This window comes from Dasypus novemcinctus, chromosome 13, assembly GCF_030445035.2.
Source record: "Dasypus novemcinctus isolate mDasNov1 chromosome 13, mDasNov1.1.hap2, whole genome shotgun sequence".
Taxonomy (NCBI): Eukaryota; Metazoa; Chordata; class Mammalia; order Cingulata; family Dasypodidae; genus Dasypus; species Dasypus novemcinctus.
The window spans coordinates 67,258,481-67,281,792 of NC_080685.1; the positions used below are offsets into that span (position 1 = coordinate 67,258,481).

General features: G+C 37.0%; 1 protein-coding gene across 1 annotated transcript in view; it reads left to right on the forward strand.

Moving 5' to 3' along the window:
• The window catches only part of HMCN1 (hemicentin 1), a 515,334-nt gene that overhangs the window by 476,807 nt on the left and 15,215 nt on the right, over window positions 1–23,312 (forward strand). Inside the window, exons 94-103 of the mRNA XM_004468435.5 lie at window positions 3,119–3,268; window positions 3,959–4,096; window positions 5,142–5,263; window positions 5,883–6,120; window positions 12,258–12,320; window positions 14,692–14,811; window positions 15,872–16,006; window positions 18,486–18,599; window positions 19,628–19,753; window positions 21,618–21,746. Of these exons, the coding sequence (XP_004468492.2) occupies window positions 3,119–3,268; window positions 3,959–4,096; window positions 5,142–5,263; window positions 5,883–6,120; window positions 12,258–12,320; window positions 14,692–14,811; window positions 15,872–16,006; window positions 18,486–18,599; window positions 19,628–19,753; window positions 21,618–21,746 (1,335 nt within the window). The remainder of the gene's footprint in view (window positions 1–3,118; window positions 3,269–3,958; window positions 4,097–5,141; window positions 5,264–5,882; window positions 6,121–12,257; window positions 12,321–14,691; window positions 14,812–15,871; window positions 16,007–18,485; window positions 18,600–19,627; window positions 19,754–21,617; window positions 21,747–23,312) is intronic.

A 23,312-nucleotide genomic window follows, 5' to 3' on the forward strand; every position in this document is an offset into this window, starting at 1 on the left:
GTTAAAAAGGTACAGTCTGCCTAGCCATGAAAGGCAGTCTGGGCTTGAGGGGTGTTTTAGTTGCTAAAAGCTGCCAAAAGCAACATACCAGAAAGGGGTTGCCATTTACAATGGGGATTTACTAGGTTGTAAGTGTACAGTTCCAAGACTGTGAAAATGTTCCAATCAAAGTACCAGGCAACACTCTCTCTTCAAAGACTGGCTGCCAGTGATACTGGATTTCTCTGTCAAATGGGAAGGCACATGGCAGTGTCTCCTTTCTACTCTGGGTTTTGCCACTTTCTACTTCCTGGTTTCCGTGGCTCCCTCTCTCAGCTTCTGTGGGTTTTCTCTGCTCCTGTAGCTTTCTCTCTGTGCTTCTGTGGGTTCCTCTCTGAGCTCCTATGTGTCTCTCCATATTCATCCCTTTTACAAAGGATCCCAGTAAGAGGATTAGGACCCACCCTGGGCCATGCCTTATTGAAATAATCTAAACAAAGGGCCCTTAACTGAAATAATCTAGTCAAAAGGTCCCACCTACAATTGGTTCACACCCACAGGAATGGATCTTAAAACATAATTTTCTGAAGTCCACCCAGTTTCAAACTATCACAAAGGGTAAAAGGGTGAAGCAGAATGGGGGAAACTAAGCTGAGACTTCAGGTTAAAGTGAGACCAAGGTAGGAACTGAATATACAACAGAAGTACACAATGTGAGACTGTCGTTCAAGGATGGGCATGTGGGGAACATGCATGAAAAAGTAAAACAGGGTTCTAAGAGAACCACTTTAGTTCAAGGAAAAAGAATAGAAGAAGTTCAAGTACCATTATTCCCAAATCATGCCATGTGGCTTTATATTGTATGTGATGGAAAAATCCAGAAGGAACAAATTCAGAATTTTGGGATTCATGGACCCTAGAAAGAGTTTGCTGGGGTCCCAAGAATGGTAGATAATTCAAAGGGTACTTGTCTCAGAGGCTAGACTTCTGAGGACTATAAGAAAACCAATAATAAGTTTCACCTTGTTGAAGTATCAGGATAACAATGGACTTAACAAAGCCTTAGGTTGCTTTAGAAATAAAATATCCCTAAAAAGTGAGAGGACCAATTTGACAGTGTGAGAGAGGGAGATTATATTAAAAGATTTGCAGAATCTAGACAACCTAAAAGGGTGTCTACCAGTCCACTGCTCAACATATCAACTGATTTCCAAGGGTTTTGAGGCTCTAAAAATAAGGTATGGGAACAGATCTTGTTTCAGTTGAGGCATTGTGTAGCTCAGCCCTGGTGAGGTTAGTGCTTTAGTGGCAGTCAGCAGAAAATCAGAATAAGCAAAAATCCACTTAGACAATTTGGGTTACAGAAGTTTGGCAGAAGGTTTCAAGAATCCTAGCCAGATAGTCAGAACTAGGAGACTTCTTTTGAGCACTGGGACTCGAGATGTTGTAGTGAGACTAGAGTCAAAATGGAAGGCCAAGCTTGTCAATGATGATTCAGAAAACTAAAGAATTCATCTTTCTCTACCTCCTTTCCCCCCTGCTTAGGACTAAAGGTAAGGACCATAATGGTCTGCCAGGTCCTGACGACTGTACCATCTACTTTCCTGCATAATCTTGCACCACGAGTCCCATCACTGTTGAAGCTATCTCTTTTTTGGTTTCTCGAATGTGACAAGTTACATTTGTTGGGTAACACATGATACTTCTACCTGGAAAGTCCATCCTCTTGCCTTTCCTCGTTTAGTTAAGTCCTAAATTTCCTTTAGATATCCACTCTGCTTTCACTTTCTTCTCAGACCTCCCTGAGTAGCAGACACCCTATATATTATCACAGTTGGACTTAACATTCATCTCTTTTTTTCTCCCCTGTTAGAATAGAAGTTCTATGAAGATAGGCCTCATGCCTTTTTTTTTTCCTATTGCACTTTCAATACTTGAAGAACAAAGGAATGTAGTACAGGATATGAGGCTGAATCAATATGAAAATATGTTTTCTGTCACTGCTAATCAAAGTAAATGCACATTAAAATGATGAGGTATCAAACTTACTGATTTTTCTGAGGTTGAATACAGTTAAATTTTTCCCAGCTATATAATACATGATAACAGTTTCTGAAGCATTTAGTGATTGTTTTAAAATATATCCAATTAAAAGGCATAAATAATGAATATTTATGAATTTCACTATCAGCTTCTTCCTAATGTTTCCCTCTCTTATCAAATCATGCTATTCATTTAAAAAATATTCATTAACCACCTATTCTGTGTTAGTAACAACTATGTTGGACATAAAAATATTGTAGAAATACTTTTTTAAAAATTATATTGTTTTTCATAATTGCACTGTCAAAAATTATAATGTCCTCAAATTTTTCAAAGTTATGCATTTCCCAATATATATGTAATTGCTTTACAGTAAAGGACTTGATTAACCCTCAATTTACTATGCAGAAAATCCTTTACTCTAAACTCAAGACTGAACACTTCCCCTTAGATACTCCCCATTTATGTTGAAGTGACCTGTAACAAAGATTAGGGCCTGGTTTTGCTAATGATCCCTTCTTACCTTCTGTGTCCTTATGAAGGAGGCAATAGATAAAAGAACTTCGGTGTTGACCCAAGCAAACCCATGCCCAGATCCTCACACCACCACTTACTAGCGATGTAATACTGAAAAAGTCACTTCCTTTGACTTCAGTTTCCTGGTCTACAAACTGTGGACTATTTAAAGCTACTTTATAGGATTGCTGATAGTTTTAAAAGTTAATACATATTAAATGCTTACTATAGTACATGACATGCTCAATAAATTCTCCTCACCATCATCATTTCAGCACCATCAACAAACACATACTTTATTTTGGCTTAGGAACTGGATGCTGATTGTATTCTTTGGATTGTGAAATAATTCTATGATGTACATAGATTGGAAGGATCCTGATTTATGGGGGATGCTAGGTGTTACATGAAAGTAGAATGTTTTGAAAGCTTATTTATTCTGCCCTTAAATTCAGATGTCATATATTCTTTTGATATTTGAGAAAAGATTTATAGCATCTCTGAACTACTGGCCTTCTTTTCTCCCATGTAATGTTGATGGAATTGTTTCCTTATCCAGGAATGGTTTTTCTTCCAATAGGTGGGCCACAGCATGCCAGAGGGAGTGTTATTGGAAACATTAATGATGTTGAATTTGGAATTGCTTTCCTTAATGCCACAATAACAGATAGCCCTAACTCTGATACTAGAGTAATTCATGCCAGGATTACCAATGTACCTCGCAGTCTTGGTGAGTCTCTTTGCTTATCAAAGTTGTTTAATAAGCCTCTTTTTTGTTTAAAGGACAGATTCTTCATCTTTTTTTCACTTAAAGTTTCTGAGACAATGCTATAACTAAATAATCAGTAGCTATCCCAGTGGTAAGCTCTTACCATTGGTATTTGTTGTGTTGTGATTCAAGATTATTTAGGATTCATCCTTATGAATAGCATGCTATGAAAACAATAACAGGGAAGCAGACTTGGCCCAGTGGTTAGGGCATCCATCTACAACATGGGAGGTCCGCGGTTCAAACCCTGGGCCTCCTCGACCCGTGTGGAGCTGGCCCATGTCAGTGCTGAAGCACGTAAGGAGTGCCGTGCTACGCAGGGTGTCCCCGCATAGGGGAGCCCCACACACAAAGAGTGCGCCCCGTAAGGAGAGCTGCCCAGCAGGAAAGAAAGTGCAGCCTGCCCAGGAATGGCACCACACACACGGAGAGCTGACACAACAAGATGACGCAACAAAAAAAGAAACACAGATTCCCAGTGCTGCTGACAACAACAGAAGTGGACAAAGAAGAACAAGCAGCAAATACACACAGAGAACAGACAACCGGGGAGAAAGGGGAGAGAAATAAATTTTTTAAAAAAGAAAACAATAACAACAACAGACTGTAAATATTTTGCTTTGTTACCTTATGTATCTTTTTTCCCCTTAGGTCCAGCAATGAGAAAAATAGTTTCTATTCTAAATCCCATTTATTGGACAACAGCAAAGGAAATAGGTGAAGCTGTCAATGGCTTTACCCTCACCAATGCAGTCTTCAAGAGAGAAACCCAAGTGGAATTTGCAACTGGTTAGTGTCAGCTTAATTTAATATTCTATTAGTATAAAAAGTAAGATGGCCTTAAATGTTGGTGGTTAAGAAAAATGTGTTGTAGATTCCTGCAGAGGATAATTTCAAAGTTTTTGATCCAATCTTATCATCAATGATATAAAAGCAATTTCATATTTTCCTATAAACTTATAAAGATATGGGGATCTATAAGAAGCTGTATGTTTTCAAGCAGTATAGTGATTTTTATACCCCTAAAGTTTTCTCTCCACTTTTCTGTATCTTTTCTCGTTAAGGTCTTAGAGAGGGTTTTAAAGTCCAAAGCAGAGCAGGAAAAGAGTCACTGATAGTAATTAAAGACTGTTGTCTATGATCCTGAGATTCAATTATGATAGCTTATAGGGACTCTTTATTGAAAAGATGGAAATAAATCAAAAGGATTTTTTGCTTTTATCCTTAGTCTTAATGAATATGTATTAGCTACTCTTGGCCCACACTATGTGTGCATAAAGGTTTTTATAGACTTCCATTTCAAGCCTTTTTCAAAGGCATTCAGCTTCAGTGGCAATGACCCTTAAAAAAGAAGGACGGCAGGATGGCATGTTTTTAACGAGCATTTAATCAGTCCAGAAGACAAGTGGATCTTTTCAAGGCCATTCACTTACTAAGATGCCCTTTTGCTACTATTTAAAGAAGCAGAAAGAACAAAACCCTGGGGCCAAACTTGTAGTTTGTCAGTCCACTGGTTAAGCCTTCTGTCCCTTCTCAGAGGCAGTCCATTTTTAAAAACTTACTTGCTGTTACAGCTTGTGAGTATAAAATGTTGAAACCTTCTTATATTCATATGCTACATTTTTCCCATATAAGAGGAAATTTTAGAATAAATAAATTCAATAGGCCTAACTTGACTTTGGGGCTAAGAGCTAACTTAATTTCCATACTATCTATGTGTGAATCAAGTTTGAATTAAAATAACATAGCTGAACTTGTATGAAAGGTAAATTTGCTCTGTGTTTACACAAATGTATATCAGTTGCTGTTAAAAGGAATGCATTATGATTCCCAGGAGAAATCTTGCGAATGACTCATGTTGCCCGGGGCTTAGATTCAGATGGTGCTTTGCTGCTTGATGTCGTTGTGAGTGGTTATGTCCTGCAGCTTCAGTCCCCTGTTGACATCACTGTAAAGGTAAAATATCAGGATAACTTGCCTTCCCTGTTTATTGACATTGTGGTAACAGTATGAGTCAAAGAACCATAGGAAGATCCTAGAGAACTTGTGTAGATTCCTTGGAGACTTTAGGGAGTTGATGTCTAAACTGCTAAGGGTAGAAATACTTACCTCGTCTTTGTTTAAAAATCTTCACAGACAATGCTTTACAGACCCTCTAAGTGGTTTATTACCCCACTTGTCAGGACCAAGATTGTTCCTATATTGACTTAAGCCACTTGTTTAATTTTCTGCAGACACAGAGAATAGTTAACTCTCATATAAAACTTTCTGTATACTATTCATGAAAGTATTTCCCAAAGTAAGGAAAGATACCCTTTCACATCTTTTCATTACTCTTGCCATGCTACCTTGAGTTCCTTATTGAACTCTATTTATGTCAATATAATAAGGAAACTAATATAGGTATATTAAAAATGTTCAAACTTCAAGTTATTTCCTGAACAATACTATATGATCACAATTTATTTGAAACTGTAATTTTAGTCTCTACTTCTTATTCTGCATCTCATAGACTACTCAAGGAAAAAAATAATATGAGCCATGCTGATGTTCAAATCCATATTGTCCTCTTTAGGATTACACAGAGGACTACATTCAAACAGGTCCTGGGCAGCTGCATGCCTCCTCAACAAGACTTTTCACCGTCGACGGCATCAGTGTCCCATACACGTGGAACCACACAGTTTTCTATGATCAGGCCCGAGGAAGAATGCCTTTCTTGGTAGAAACACTTCATGCCTCCTCTGTGGAATCTGACTACAACCAGTTAAAAGAGACTTTAGATTTTAAAATCCATGCTTCAATTGCCAAAGGTAATTAGGGTACAAGGAAGTCCACATCTTTATACCATACCTGTCCTTCGAAATGGATCAGAAGAATTGCATTGATGCCATTCAAAAAAAAGACATTAATGCATACACCTAACATGATGACACCAGGTTTTTTATGCATGCTATCCATGTTCTGTGGTAGATAAAATCTTGTGGTATAAGCTAATCTAATGGGAGTTCTACTACATTCAACTTACTAATATGTGTTTTCATACAACAGAGTGGAATTTTTATTGCTTTATTCTAAATATACAAAAAGGAGTAAAGTATATAATCTTCCAGAACAATTTTTCTTTGGGTAATGAAGTCCTTTTGTTATCACTCTGAAGTTTATGATTGCCAATGAATATTTAACATTCCTGAAGCATAATGTACAGGTGAGTCTTAACCTAAATTAGTCAAAATTTGAAGCAAGTCAAATTTTCAAAGATGCTTTTAAAAGTTGTGCAGCAATAATCAGGATTCCAACTGTCATTTCTTGTTTCTGGAAATTACCATTTTTGAACTGTTTTCCATTTTTCAAGCATAGTTCTGAAATCATTAATCTTAGCATTTCCTTATACTGCGGAGTTCTTTGATGTGTGTGTCCCCCAGGATTTCCTTTTCAGTCAGAAGAGGCACCCCAGGAATTTGCATTCCATATTCTGCAGGGCTTTGGTGCTGAGAGACGCTTACATGTAGTTATGTTACAGGCACTAAAAGTTTATGTGACTTGGGTTCAATACTCCAGGATCCCATGAACAAACTTAAATTTATTCACATTGACCTTGTCATTTTGGCATGTGCTAGTTTTCCCAAAACAGACCCAAGAAGATTTTAAATAGCACCATTTTCTATCATGCTCAGCAGATAAATGAAAAGTTCATTTATCACTATTTACTCTTTCTTTCACCCATTGCACATATAACTATTTTCTTCTTCCACACTTATCAGAACTGCTTCATGGAATTTGAGATCATAGTAGTTTGGGAGTATGCATTCACATTTTTTGAGGTGATGAGAGATTCATGAAATCTCATAGCTACTATATCATTCTACTATTATCATACATTTTCTGGTAACTTGCATAAAAAGAAGAGTTCCTGGAATGAAGAGTTATATTTTCTCTTTACCAATCATGTCTAGTTTTAAAATTTAACCTATAGTTCTGTTTTGTACGTACTCCATCCAATTCAAAAAGATAGCTGGGTATAAGACATTGGTGAAAAATAAATTTATACCATCTGGGACTAGAGGAATTAAAATAACTTTTGAAAAGTCACTTGTACTTTCTTCTAGCCAGTCATGTAAATCCTCCAAGCCTGAAACTACTTGAAGGTCTATATGGCATCTGTAAAGGTGTTGTTAGGGGACTTGAGTCTCATAATATAGGGAAATACACTAAAGAGTATTTAAGGCCCCTTACTACTCTTGCAAACTATAATTATAGGTGTTACATCTGATACATGTGTCCATTTATTGTTGATTTTGTTCTTGTGAATTGCAAAAATTGTGTACCTGCGATTGTTTTTGAGTGATCACTAGGGGGCAAGCTTGCGTTCTTGGTAGCTTAACCAGCATTTTCTTTCTCTTCCTTTGTGTTGGGTCCAGATTAGAGCTCTGGTCAGAGTGCATTAGAATCATCTAGAGTGCTTAATGTCGATGAGATTTCTAGGCCCAGAGATTTTGGTTTAGCAAGTCAAAGGTAGGGCCTGGGAATCTGTATATTTTTACTACAGCCCATAGCTGATTCTGATGTAGTTAGTGTACACACTGTCTTTTGGAAACTACTGGTCAAAACAATTCACAACTATAAATTAATTTCATAAAAAATTCCAACCTTTACATTCAAATGTATATATTTTAAAATACAATGATAAAATATTTTATATTTTAAAAATCAAGAGAAGATATCAGAAACCATAAAGGAAGATATAAATAAATTTAGCTACAAATCAATTTAAAATATTCCTCATGAGAGGAGCAAAAACATAAAATTGAGAGGGTGAAATGTGCTCCAAGAAAAAATATTTTCATTATGGACAACTATGATTAACCCATACTATATAGAAGTCTCTTATAAATCTATAAGAAGGAGCAAGAATCCCAGTAGAAAAATGCATAAAGGCCATGAACAGGAAAACCACAAAAGAAAAAATAATAATGGCATATGATATGAAAAACTGCTTACCTTCTTTATTAAGCAAAGAAATGCAAATTAAAACAATGAGGTACTATTTTTCAACTCTTATTTTCAGAGATTAAAAGGTATGCTAACCCCCCAGGATTGGAGAAACACAGGGAAAGAAACACCCTCCTAAACTGCTGCCAGGGAGTATAAATTGACTCAACATTTCTGGAAAGCAGTATGTATCAGTAGACTTGCAAGTATTCAGATCTTTTCAGTTATCTCAATCTAGGTGTCTGTCCTAAGAAAAATCACAGACATGATGAAAGATGCATGTTCAGGAAGTTTCATACAGTGTTATTTATAATTTTAAAAATCAGTCATAAATATATTAGTATTAAATAAATTAAATATGTAAATTATGTCACACCTGTATCATAAACTCTTAATCATTTAAAAACTTTGAAGAAATGTTTAGCTCATTTAGTCATTGAACAAATTTTTGTTGGATGCCTACCATGTCCCAGTCATTGCTCTAGATATTGACAATATAATCGTGAGCAAGAAAAGGAGAATGGTCATGACATGATAATAATTGAAAAGCAGTGTACAATATGAACTAAATGAGGGTTGACCACAGCTGAGTAAAAGAAACCCCTACAATGGTTAAAAACACAGAACCCCAAGCCTCTTCCTGGCAATTTTGACCAAGAAATCTGTTTTTTTTAATAAGCTCCCAAAGGGATTTTTATGAATGGTAAAGTTTGGCATCTTTATTAAAATGAATGGAGGGAAAAACATCAAATTATCAGCAATGGTTTGTTCTGAGCGGTAAACTTACAGGGAATTTTATTTTAGACCTTTTTGAAGTTTTTACACTTATCATATATTACTGTGACATAAGGAAATATATAAATATTTGGTATTGTCCCTCTACTGTTTAAAACTGAAAAGTAATGCTACTATAACGTAAAATACCATACTTTATAATACTAAGAATAAATTAAAGGAAAGTAGTTAATAATAAAGTATTATGTATTTCAATATAAAAGTCCTTGGATAGGACTACACTAAAAGATACCGAAGTAGTCTGTTTCTGAACCCATATATAAACTCCTGATGTGATTTTTTCTAAAATATTGAGCAACTCTTGGTAAAGTTATGAATAAAACAAAACACAATCAACTATCAATATATATATATAATAGTTGCATTCCTGGAAAATTCATTGTATATTTAAATCATGCAAAAAATGCTTAATATATGGAAGAAAGATTCTAGGCTTAGATAATTACAAACAGCTTCCTCACTTCCATGAAAATCTTGCAGGCAAGGGACAACTCTTAATCTTGAAGCACTCTCCCACACATTGTAGCATTACAAAATTTGCCTCAGGGTATCCCCACAAGCTCAATTTTAATAGGCCTCCCTAGCTTCATGAAACCTACAGTATCTCCCAAATTTCTCAAATGAGGTATCTCCCCCATTTAGTACCAAAATTTTAAAACTACTATCAAATAGTAAGTTATGTTTACATGACACATTTTCCCACAGCTATGTCCCCAGCCCAGTGGCCCATACATTGTACTGGTTGGATTAAAGGATGTATGAAAAAATGAAACATTATAATTACCACCTGATTCAGTTTTGATTGAAAGAAACTTGAATTAAATCCTCACTCCAGCACATATTAGTTCTTTGACCTTGGACAACTTATGTAACCTCAGACCTAAATTCCCCATCCAAAACTTGGGTGCAGTGTTAGTAATGAGGTTGTGAGGTTTAAATGAGATAAAGCACAGGACGCTTACAGTGACCGTTCAGTTACCATTTGGCAATATGCCTGGACGTTCTGCCCCATCCCTCCTCTGCCCACTCCCTTGTGCCTGGACGTTCTGCCCCATCCCTCCTCTGCCCACTCCCTCACGTGCGCAGGAAGACTTGGATCCTCTCAGGGGCATTTTTATACTCAAGGTAGAAACTGATCATGAACTTCTCCTCTCTGTTCAAGTTCTTCAGCAATTTGTTTGCTAGAAATAGCAAATAGGGCTCAAGCTTTCTAGTCAAGGAAACATTTTCATTCAAGTAGTGTTTCTGACATATATAAATATGTACAGCGGTTTTTGAACAACGTGTTATGTCCTCAGCAGGGCTCAAGCAATATTATAATCAGAGAATCTCCAAAGTAAATCTAAAAAACTAACTAATATCCAGACTCTCTCTTAAAAAAGGACTTAAAATGAAAGTGAAAATAAAGTTTTGTGCAATTAAATTTGAAAGAAAACCTAAGATAATTTCTAAGCCACAAGATGAATGAATAAAATTTCCCCCAAAAGAAATGTATTCAATTCATGGTTACCTTTAAAAAACTAAACATTTATTTAATATCTTGCAGTCTCTGTGGATAGGAATCCAAGTGTGACTTCACTGGGTGCTTCTGATTCAGGGTCTCTTGTAAAGTTGCTGTCAAGCTCTCTGCAGATGCTGAAGGCATCTGAAGGCAGGACTGGGATTGAGAGATCAGTTTCCAAGGAGGCTTGTTCACATACCTGGCACAGTAGTGATGGGTGTTGGCAGGAGGCCTCAGTTTCTCCATTGGACGGTGTGCGAGTCCTCCCAACATGGCAACTGGCTTCCACCAGAGTGAGTGATAAAAAGAGCAAACAAGGAAGAGGCCGTCATGTCTTTTTTTTCCCTAAACCTATTTCTGGGAGTAATACTCCTTTTTTCTTTTTCACATACTCTTCATCAGAAGTGAGTCACTAAGTACTGCCACACTCAAGAGGGGAGAAATTAAACTCTGCTTTTTGAAGAGAGAAATATCGAAGAATATGTGTATTATATTAAAGCCACTATAGTTGGGGGGCAAATGTGCCTCAAGCAGTTGCGCTTTCCCCTCCCACATGGGAGGTCCTGGGTTTGGTTCCCGGTGCTTCCTGAAAAAACAAAAACGAACAACAAGCAAAACAAACACGTAAACCAACTCAGGGAAGCTAATGTGGGTCAGTGGTTGAGCTCTGGCTTCCTACACACGAGGTCCCAGGGCCCCGGGTACCTCAGAAAAAAATCACTATAGTGGTTATGTTTACACTTGATCCAGAAAAGCCGAGCTTTGGTGACCCAGAATGCCACCTGATAAATGCCATTTAGTGATCTTAATTTTGTCATTAGGTTTATAGTGCAGTACAACTTAGCCATTTAACCAGTTTTGAAATTTTGACAGTTGCCCTTTTAAGTTGTGTGTGCACACACATTACTAGGTTAACTTGAAAAATGTCTTTTATTTAATTTTTGCAGGTCAATGATGTTTGAAAATCATTTGCTAAACTGTTTAAACCAGTCAAGACAATTATTTCACATTTAAGGAGATTCCCTAACTCTCTAACATGTATATTTTTTGAGCATGTTCTTTCCAACATCTGACTTAAACTGGTTCTATCATAATATGTCTGTTTTGCCCTTGCTTGGATTGAATGAAGAGATGAAACACTTGGTAACACTAGGGGGACTTTGATCCAGATGCTTAACATTGCAAACGATAGAGATTCACAAAGAGATTCATGAAGAAGGAGGATTCTTCATGGAGTTTCAGTTTTTCACTGGCACTAATCAAGTTGCTTGAAAATAATGTTCCTCCTTCTAGAATAAAATAGGGAGTAAAGGCTGGAAGAATAGGACTTGGCCTTTGTTTATGCCTGGCATACACATTGATCTTGGATCCTTTTTAGTTACCACAGAATATTTTATTTAATTTTCTTTGGATTGATGTGAACAACTTATACTGAAAATCTGTTTCCAGTGGCAACTTGCCAATAATCTCTGGAATATGGTTCATTTAGTTCTTGGTTGAGAAACAGGAAAATTTTTCCATTTCTGCTTGTTTTCATCTAGTGCATTTGTTGTGTCATGGGTTCCATCTTTGGCATATCTTCCCAGTGAAGAATGGACAGAAAAGAAACAAGGTGCTAATATTCTAAAAAGCTAGTAAACTTTGTTTCTTTCTCTGTGGCAGGAGATCCCAGTAACCAGTGCCCATCAGGGTTTGCTTTAGACTCAGTTGGACCTTTCTGTGCTGGTAAGTACCACAATGAATAATGCTTTTTTAATTTTTATAAAAGTGTTAATGATAGATAACATTTAGTGGATATCTATTGCTATTTTACTAGGTATTCAGTCATCACAAGAGCCCTATAAACTTTCCATTTTACAGGTGAGGAAATTTATATGTAGAGAAGTTAAGTAAATTTTCTAAAATCATTCAGGTACCAGGTGTCAGAGCTCAGCTTGAGCTTAAGTTAGATTACAAACCTTGTGCGTGCTTTTGACCACATTTAGCCCCAGTCAACTGTGTCAGGGATGGTGACTATGTCCAGAGATTGAGTGAGCACAGAAATGACATTGGATTTGTATGCCTGCTTGATTGCCAAGGGTATGAGACAACACTAATCCAACGCTCAGTCACCTAACCCTCAGAGTTGCTTAATCATAGAATAGGGCAGGATTGAGTCTTTAGGACTAATAACTAAACCAACCTTGTCCTACCCAAGTGCCAGGACAAAAGAGTCACAGATAAAGGCAACAGATAAGTAAATGGCTTGAGGAGCTCTAGCTTGGGCAATTCACTGGGCTTTTTTGTTCTTCAGTTTTATCTTTGCAAAATGAGAGTAGTAATAAAAATGCCTACCTCCTGGGAGTATTATGAAGAATGAGTTAAGTCAGGTAAAGCATTTAGATTACAGTATGTGTATATGTGTGCATGTATGTTAGCTATCATCATTATTTTCTAATATAATCTAAACATCTGTTCTTTGTCAAAAATAATTCAAGGACCCCCAAATTAATTTTTATTTAGAATTTGTATTTAAAACACTTTTTTGAAGATGCTTATATTACATAAATGTTACATTAAAAATGTAGGGAATTCCCATATGTCCCACCCCCTTCCCTTCCCACACTTTCCCACACTAACAACATCCTTCCTTAGTGTGGAACATTTTTATAACTGATGAACACATATTGGAGCATTGCCACTATGTGTGGATTATAGTTTGCATTGTAGTTTACTCTCTTCTGTATAATTGTGTAAGTTATGACAAGATATATAATAGCCTGTATTTGTTTTTGCAAGATCATGCAAGACAATTCCAATGTCCCAAAAATGCCCCCATATTACACCTATTTTTTCCTTCTCCCTTCTCTCAAAATGTCCAGTGGCCACTGCCTCCACATCAATGATAAAAGTTCTTCCATTACTAGAATAACAAAAAGTCTATAGTCGAATAACAGTAAGTCTACTCTAGTACATCGTTCATTCCCCAATCCTGAGGATTCTGGGGTGGTGATACCCGATCTGCCTCTAATTGTGAGAGGACTTAGATTCCATGGGGCAGATGGATGGGACTATCTTGCTTGCAGTTGTAAACTCCCTCTGTTCCTTGGGATGGTCATTGTCCATCATCATTTCCTTGTTAGTTGTCTTAGGTGAGTCCAATGAACTGGAGTAGATGTTGCAACTCTGTTGAGAATCAGGGCCCAAATGGCACATGGAAAGCCCAAAGATGTAAGTCTCTTGGACATACACCTATCAACTCTAGTATTAATTACAGGTTCCAATATAAGGGACAGAAGAGCCATGTGTAAGTTTCATGTGTAGGGAAACCATAACTGACTCCAGTTCTGTCACACTGGGGAGCGTAAATTCCAAAGTAAGGCCTGCTTGTAGGACACCAAACTCCTGAACTGTCAGCCTTGCCTATAGTACCTGGATGTCGCAGTCATTGAGATCCTACTGAAATGTGCATAAGTGTAACCTCTAGAAGTACCTCCTCACTCTCTTTGAAGTCTCTTAACCATGTAAAGTCATTTGTCTTTACCCTTTCTCCTTTTTGGTCAAGGTCTTTTTCCAGGTGCATTGCTAAATGGTGCTTGATAGTAATCCCTTGGTGCCAGGGAGGCTCATCCTTGGGAGTCATGTCCTATGCTGGGTAGGGGGAAGGTAATGCATTTATATCCTGAGTTTGGCTTAGAGAGAGTCCACATTTGAGCAACAAGTTGGTTCTCAGGAGGTAACTCTTAGGCACCCTATACTACTAGGCTAAGTTTCAATTTCAAAAGAAAAGGTTCATAAGTACAGTCATTAGTATCCAGGGCCCATCAGTGGTCCGTCTTTCTTCACTAGTCACTGGCCCTATACTTGGGGGATTCTTGCTGTCCCATTAGAGAATGTGGCAGAACTCCCCAGGATGGGAATTGGATATTCTTTTGGTTATTCTATGGATCTCCACCCACTGTGTCAATGCCCATTTTATGACACCTTAGTACATTTTCTTTTGTACTTAGTTCAATTCTTTGGCCTCTGTAAGCAACTATTTTCACTGATTTTAATAACTCCCAGAAAGTAAGGAAGGGCTTTACATGCTGCCTGTGCCTTCTTGTTCCTCTTTCAGATGAAGATGAATGTGCAGCCTGGAATCCCTGCTCCCATACCTGCCACAATGCCATTGGAACCTATTACTGCTCCTGCCCAAAAGGCCTCACCATAGCAGCAGATGGAAGAACTTGTCAAGGTACTTAGATAGCTTAAACTAATAGATGTGTTAAAACAATGCAAGGCAATTTCTGACCCTGGAAAAGTATGCTAGATTATTTGCTTTTTCCTTACTTCCTCCGCCCCCCCCCCCCCATTTTGGAAACAATTAAGAGCAAGTGTTCCTTAGTTTGAGAAAGAAAGAAAGCAGAAATACTGCTCATGCAGTGCCTTGAAATAGGACACTGCAAACAGGGATACCTGTAGGGACTTACTCAATTCCTACAACACTCTGAAGAGGCAGGGGTATTGTCCTCCTCATTCTACAATGATGAAGCTAAGAAATAAGATGTTATAAAGGAATTAAGTTAATTACACACTCCTGATAGCATTTAAGGAATATTAAAAAAAAATCTTTATCTGACTCTGTGTACCCTCCGAAGTTAGACTTGTTTGAGAACCTAGTTGTATAATAAGTAAATCAAAATTGAAAAGAGGAAAATATTTCACCCTCTTTGCTCAAGGAAGATGCAAAGGAGAAGGAGATAACTGGTCAAAAGAGAGGGAAATAACATTTATAGAATGTCCAGTATGGATTGGGCACCTTATATACGTTATTTCAGTTTGTTTTAAAAGCAACTCTGAGAGACAGGTATTAGCCTTATTTTATAGATGAGAAAACAGATCTCAGAAAGAAAAGTAACTTTTTTAAAGCCACCTGATTCTCAAGTGATGGGTCACACCATGCTGCAGTGAGCTTGTCAGCTGTTTAACCCTCCTGAAATATTAGCTTGCCCAAAACTTGTTATTCTTAGTTTCTTATATTTTTCAAATACCATTCATCACTTTTCATATTTCCATTTCATAGCAGGTTTGTTGGTTGGGCTTTCTTCAACTCACCTCTGTCGAATGACTCACTTTGTTACAAATATTGATGAGTGTACTTTGGGTGGACACACCTGCTGTTCTGGTCAGGACTGTGACAATACAGTGGATCCTATCACTGCATAGTCCATCACTTTTCTTATTCCATTTCATAGAAGGTTCGTTGGTTGGGCTTTCTTCAACTCACCTCTGTTAAATGGCTCACTTTGTTGCAGATATTGATGAGTGTGCTTTGGGTGGACACACCTGCCATACTGGTCAGGACTGTGACAATACCATTGGATCCTATCGCTGCGTGATCCATTGTGGGTTTGGCTTTCGGAGAACCTCTGATGGGCTGAGTTGTCAAGGTATAAAAATGGAGGCCATTGCTTTATCTTTATTGTACTAAGAATTAAGAACACCTGTTTTTTGACTCATTTAAAATAAACTCAGGAAATTCCAGGAGAGAGGAATTATATAAAGAAGAAGAGAATGAGATATCATGCAAGTGGACTCTATAGAACTTAAATCAGAACAGCATTTTAGATATTGTATAGGTTGGGCTATGTGGTAACATCTTACTTAGATAAAATAATCCATGACTATTTTAAATGTTTGTTACACAATGGTTTTAAGTAATAACATCTTATATTACCACTTGACAAAAGAGATTAATAGAATCTAGTAGATATAATAGAGCTAATCCATAAAACTCCAGTGCGTTCAACTACCAGAATGTTTTTTCATGATTTTTCATAGGGGCAAAAATAGTGGATAAGAACTGAATACCTGTCAATAGTAGATAAATGAATGAATGAAGATTTCATCCACACTATAATCCATTATGCAGCCATTATGAAGAGTAAATTGGAGCTCCACTGTTTGGCTTGGTTGGTTTTCCATGAAGTATTGTTGAGTAGGAAAACCAAGATGTCAAAAATTATGTGTGATTTGTATAGAAATTTATGTAACTGGAAAACAAACAATAACAATAATAAAATAGATATTGATTTATATATATAAGTGGAGATATATATGTGTATATAGAAAAGATATGCTATGATTCACAACCAAATTGTTAATGTAGGTTGCCTTTGGTGGACAAAGAAGGTAAAATGAGAGAAGGGAGACCAAGCCAAAAAAGAAGAGGGAGAAAAAAGCTGCACTAAGAAAAATATTTTTGAAAGCATATGATGACTTTCGCTCATTTATATAACTTAATATAGGTGTGGATTTTAAGAGATTAAATTAAAAGATCTAAAGCAGAAAATATGCACAAATAAGGGACATTGGCGATCCTGAGTTGACTGTAGAGGAATGTAAGGTGAGGATGCAAAGAGCCTAAATATTGTTATCAGATTTCATTTAGGTTTTTGGCTATGCTGCAGAAATGAATTTTAAGAGTACATCAGGTGCGTTAGGCCAGTAATTAGGTAGGGAAGGAAGAAAAATGGGAGAAAATAACAGATCAGGGGTCCCAGGTAGAGAGGAAGGGGCTAAAAAGTGATAAAGAAGGCTGATTTACAGACTACAATTTCCCATTATAGGTTATAAATGCCCAGGTTTACTTGTGTGGCCATGTGGCAGAGGAAAAACGGCAAGAGTGGTGCACAGAGGGCAGGAACAGGTCCACAGGCGAGAGAGTGCACAAGAGAGCAAACTTAGGCCCGGCACCACTTTTTAAACTGCTAATTATCCCACCCCTTTGCTAATGGCAGGGGAGGAATTCCAGCTGTTCACAGCTTTGATTGCATATTTCCCCCATAAATCTCCCAGGAGGGCCCAAAGATAAAGTCCTTAAGGAATATCAGGGGCTTCTGGCTTCCGGAAGAAGTCTTCTTTTGAGTGGCAGAATCTTGGGGAGGGTCCTCTGGCAGCCATCTTGGGCTTCCTGATTTCCACGTTGACTTCTTGCCAGATTTCAGATCCATCTATTGTTTCCCTATCTTACTAGCCTGCTTCAATATGGTGATTCTTCTTTTGAAACATTTGTAAGATTAGGATAGAGAAGAAGCAGGAGCCTGAGATGTGCATAGGCCTAAGAGGGGGATTTTGTTATTATAGGAAAGATTTGATCATGTTTACAGGGTTATGGAAAGAGGAAGGACTTTAAAAATATACCAGAAAAGGGAATAATTGCTAGAGCACAATCCTTATCCTGGTGAGGAGATGGGCTGCAGAGCTCAGCTAAGAGCCTCTTCTAAAAATGGGAAAAGGGGGCTCTCTCTTTCTGTGAGACTAGAGGAAAGCAGAGGAGAGAAAGTAGAAAGAATAGACAAGTGCACAGGACTTTGGGGGAGCTCATGCCTACACCCTTTCTGTTACAATATGATCCATGTGGTGTTTCGGAAGATTAATTGAGCAATGTTTGAAAACAAGGAGAGAATGCAATGTTACTGCAGGCAATCAGGCATGAGGTAATAAAGACCTACATCAGGCTAATAATAGCAGTAAGAGTGGGGAAGAAAGGTCAGTTTCAAAGGAAACTGCAGATCTTAGCTTATTTTTTTTTTTCTTCCTATCTTCAGCATTCCAGTCTGTCCAGGGCTGGAACTTCCTAGAAGCAGGAATGGGAGCCATGTGGTAAAATCTTGAAGCATATGAGTGTTGCATCAATGTAGTTCTGAGTCATTAGAATTGTCTACCTTTGTGGAGTACTGAAGAGAGATGCCAGCAGATCATCCTATGGATTGTTCAGCAGATCATATGAGAGCTAATGTATTAGATAAATGTGAGAGGAGGTCTTAAATATAATAATGATCCAAGATCATTAAAATGTTTAAAACTTGGGATAATTAACCCATGTTTCCTAGCAGCATATAATGAAAATTCTGTTTTATCTGACAGATATTAATGAATGTCAAGAATCCAGCCCCTGTCACCAGCGCTGTTTCAATACCATAGGAAGTTTCCACTGTGGATGTGACCCTGGCTATCAGCTCAAAGGCAGAAAATGCATGGGTAAGAAAAGGACTTTGAGTTCAAAGCAATGCCAATCTGTAACTTCCCAATGCTGCTGAACTAAACACTTATGCCATGTCCTGAGTCTGATTCATGTATTTAAGATATCTACCACACACCCTGAATGTAACCCACACAAAAACAAAGTGGAGACAAATAACTTGGCTTTGGCGGCGGACTTGGCCCAGTGGTTAGGGCGTCTGTCTACCACATGGGAGGTCCGCGGCTCAAACCCCGGGCCTCCTTGACCAGTTTGGAGTGGCCCGTGTGTAGTGCTGATGCGCGCAAGGAGTGCCCTGCCACGCAGGGGTGTCCCCCACGTAGGGGAGCCCCACGCGCAAGGAGTGCGCACCCTAAGGAGAGCCGCCCAGTGCGAAAGAAAGTGCAGCCTGCTCAGGAATGGCGCCGCACACACGGAGAACTGACACAATAAGAAGACGCAACAAAAAGAAACACAAATTCCTGTGCTGCTGACAACAACAGAAGCGGACAAAGAAGACGCAGCAAATAGACACAGAGAACAGACAACCGGGGTGGGGGGGGATGGGGAGAGAATTAAATAAGTAAAGAAATCTTTAAAAAAAAATGAACTTTAAAAAAAAATAACTTGGTTTTATATTTTTCATTTTCTATTTACATAACCTATCTCCTCTAATTACATAACTTTTTTTTACTTTCCCCTTATATTTACTGAAATTTTTCACACAGAAATGTAACATATATACATACATGTGTCTACACATACATTTATTTATATAACTACTTATTTCTCTAGGGGGAGGATGTGGTTGGCATAGCTAACGTATCTGTGAAAAAAATACATATATATGTATGTGTGTGTGTATATATATATATATATATATATATATATATATATTTTATCCTCCTGCTTTAAAGTATATTACATACCTTACTGGATTTAAGCCCTTTAGCCTTGTGTGATGATTATACAGTGAAGATCTATATTAGTTCAAAAGGCGATGTTCTTTCTGAAAATCAAGTTGCATTACCTTTGTTCTTTTATCCAGACGTGAACGAATGTAGACAGAATGTATGCAGACGAGACCAGCACTGCAAAAACACCCGTGGGGGCTATAAGTGCATTGACCTTTGTCCAAATGGAATGACCAAGACAGAAAATGGAACCTGCATTGGTGAGTGTATGGCTAGTTCAGTAACTAAGATCCATTTACCATCAACAAGCCAATAGGGCATCTATTATTAAAACCAATGATTAGAGTAAATTCAATCTAACAAGGATATCTATCTTTTTTTAGCTCCTAACATCTAGTAAGGTTGAGCACTAAGGTCCTAGGATCAGGGAGATACCAGGAAAGGAAGCTCACCATAGGCAGTTATGACCATATGAAGCCCATTTTCACTACATATTTGGTTTAGATAGTTCAATATTTTTCACATAATTTTTAACATGAAACTTAAAATGTATCTTTAGAATTTCATAGGAGGTTAAGAAAAAGTTTTGCTAGTAGAATTTATTAAAAGGTCAAAAAATAATTTGTTTAGAAATATTATTTAAGCACCAAATCAATGACCAAGTAATACAGTAGATTATATTTCTCCTCAAATGCACTCTTTTTATGCCTATTCAGTACCAGCCTACCAGAGCTAGCATAGCTAGGAGCTGTGTGATTTACAAAAGCAAAATGGATACCAATCCTTCTCTTATGTACTTATAATGTGCTGGAGTAGATTGGCCTAACCCCTTGCCGCACCAAAACAAAACTAATCAAAACAAAATCCTATAAAACAAGGGGGAAGGAAATACCATAAAAGAGGTGTGAAGAGAAGGAGTTATACCTAATATGAGAGGTTTCATATTATCACACTAAAATATGGCCTTGAATGGAATGTTAATAGGAATAGATGGAAGAAAAAGTCTAGAAAGAAAACCTGTACAAAGGAAAAAAGAGCTGGATTTAGAGATAAAGTATTAAAATCAGTCTTTCCTTCTTGATAGTTCTGTAACCTTAGACAAGCCTCAAGATCATAGAGCAACTTAAGTTTCTTATTTTAAAAATAGGAGTATTTTTTAATCTGACATATCAATAAAGTTACAAGATATCTTAGACTTATTTCAAAATAATATGACTGGGGTAGGGGAATATATATATATAATAGATAAAGGAAGATTGATCATATGTTTATACTTGTTGAGGTACGTGGGAGTTCATTATTCTTTTGTTTCTACTTCTGTATATGTTTAAATATTTCATTAATAACATTTTTAATTAAAAATAAACTTAAGGGAGTTGGACTATCAGATTTCAAAGACTCTTTTCTCCTGTGACACTATAAATGTAAGTAAATGTTTTCTTAAGTCCTTTAATTGTATGTAAGTTTTAGTAAAAATGAGATGGGCTGAAAGGTCAGAAGTCCTCTTAAGAAACTATAGCAAAAATCTAGCTAAGTGGGAATGAAATGTAGAGCTATAGGGGTTTGGTTGAAGAAAGTAGAATTACTCAATCTCAGCAACTGAGGAACAAGTCAAAGATGACAATGAAATTTTCAGCCTGCTTGACTGGAAAAATAGGAGTGCCATTGTCAAAAATAAGGGAGTAAAAAGGATAAGACACTGAGACATGTTAGATCTGAAGTCCTGCTACAACATGGAGATAGAAAATGTCAAGGCAGCCGCTGGAAATGTGGGACAGTAGATGAGAGGGGATATAGCACAACTGCTCTAGATCTGCATAGACAGAGTCAGTAGTATAAATAAGATGACCAAAGGATGAGAGGGCACAGAGAAGGGGGGGGAAGCTGAGAATAAAAACTCTTTCCACAATAGGGAGTGGGACAAAGAAAATGGGTCAGTTAATGAGTGGCAGAGCTGGGATTTAGATCCAGAATTTCTCAAAGTCTTAAATTAATATAATCTCTCCCCACATGGTGAGAAATGCAACATTTGGCAGTTGCTACTGAACGTTTATTTTAAATATAATGATCTTGAAATTTGAAAGAGGAAATGTGATTACTTTTCTATTGCTTCCGTATGTATAGATATTGATGAATGTAAAGATGGGACCCATCAGTGCAGGTATAACCAGATATGTGAGAATATGAGAGGCAGCTACCGTTGCATATGTCCAAGAGGTTATCGGTCTCAGGGAGTTGGAAGACCCTGTGTGGGTAAGTTTCCAGGAACTCTCATTGAGTAATACCAGTAGAATTACCTAACATACCAACTTGCTTCAAGTTCTGATTACTGTTTCAGAGACCTCCTACTGAGTTCAATTTGCAAAGACACGTCAAGTGATAATAATTATCAGTTACTGGTGCTTCTATTCACAACATTTAAAGTGAGGTTCTACTATAATTGTCAGGACAATGTAATTATGAAGATTATCTCATTGGTTATCCTCTATGAACATGGCATAAATGTTTTCATAGATATATTTTATTTCAGTATGAGATATAAGGTGTAAGTATGGGGAATTAAAATGTGAACACACAATTCAAGTTAATACTATTACTTCCTCTACCATACATTTAGTATGTCCTATGCTCCATTCACTGAGCTATGTAAGAATATCTCATGTAATTCCCCAACTGCCTATTTGTTTCCACCTTAATTATAATTGACTATAAAATAAGGTGGATAAGAGATAGTAGAAAATATCTGTAAGAAGAAAACCATACACTTTTGTAAATTACTGCAATTATAATTAAGAACCTGATCTCTCAATTTGCATTCCTTTTCAGAATAATTAAGTGCAGCAAAAAAATAAAATAAAATACGTGGGCTTTAAATACTTCTGGGTTTCATGCTATGCTTTAAAAATACGTTCCTTCAGTTGTCTGTGTCCCCATATAGACTTAGTTCTGTCTTTATGTAGTCATTATCATAGTAATTATCACATAGAAAATCTTAAAGCTAATGCCATTACTAGAAAATATTTTAAAAGGTTTTTTAATAGCAGAAATACATATAATTTTAATGTTCTCTTTATATATAATTTAATATATTGATCCATCAGAACAGTGACCTGCCAGATAGGAATGGGTTTATTTTTTATTAATATGACTAGCAGTTGCTTGTCAGGCATTCTAGTGAGGACAGAAAATGATGGAAGGTAGGACCACTGCCTTTAAGAGATTGAAGGTGTTAATTTTGTCTTTTGCCTACTAAACTAATTTTTACAGCTTAATTTACGATTTTTATTCTAATTATTCATCTTGTGTTCTTGCATGCCATTGTAGTAATGGATTAAAGGATTTGGTTTCAATCCCTGGTTTACATTTCCTTTTCCAATTTACAGGAAGATTTGCAAGTATATAACTCCATGTCTTGACCTAGAAATAGAGAAATATTTTATAAAGTTCTGTTGGATTTATTAGTTTATATCTCAGTAAGAAATGATTCTGTGTCTTCATTTCCTGCTTCTTAATCTGTTGGGAAAAACGTGCATGGCCTTATATTATTCAGAATTATTAAGTCAAAGAGACAAAGAAAATTAAAAATTTTATAGTTCTGCCAATAACCCTCAATCTGAAACTATAATTGCATGAAAGATTAGAGGTGCAGTATTTTTACTGAGGGCAGACTAGAGATGAGTTGTGTTCTACCAATGGAATTTAGACCAAAGTTAGCTTTTGAACTCTGATTTCTCTAGACTCAAGACCATGTTATGCCATATGACACTTAGGTTCCTACTCTTAGTGGTTTGATTTGATACATCATGTCAAGAAATATTT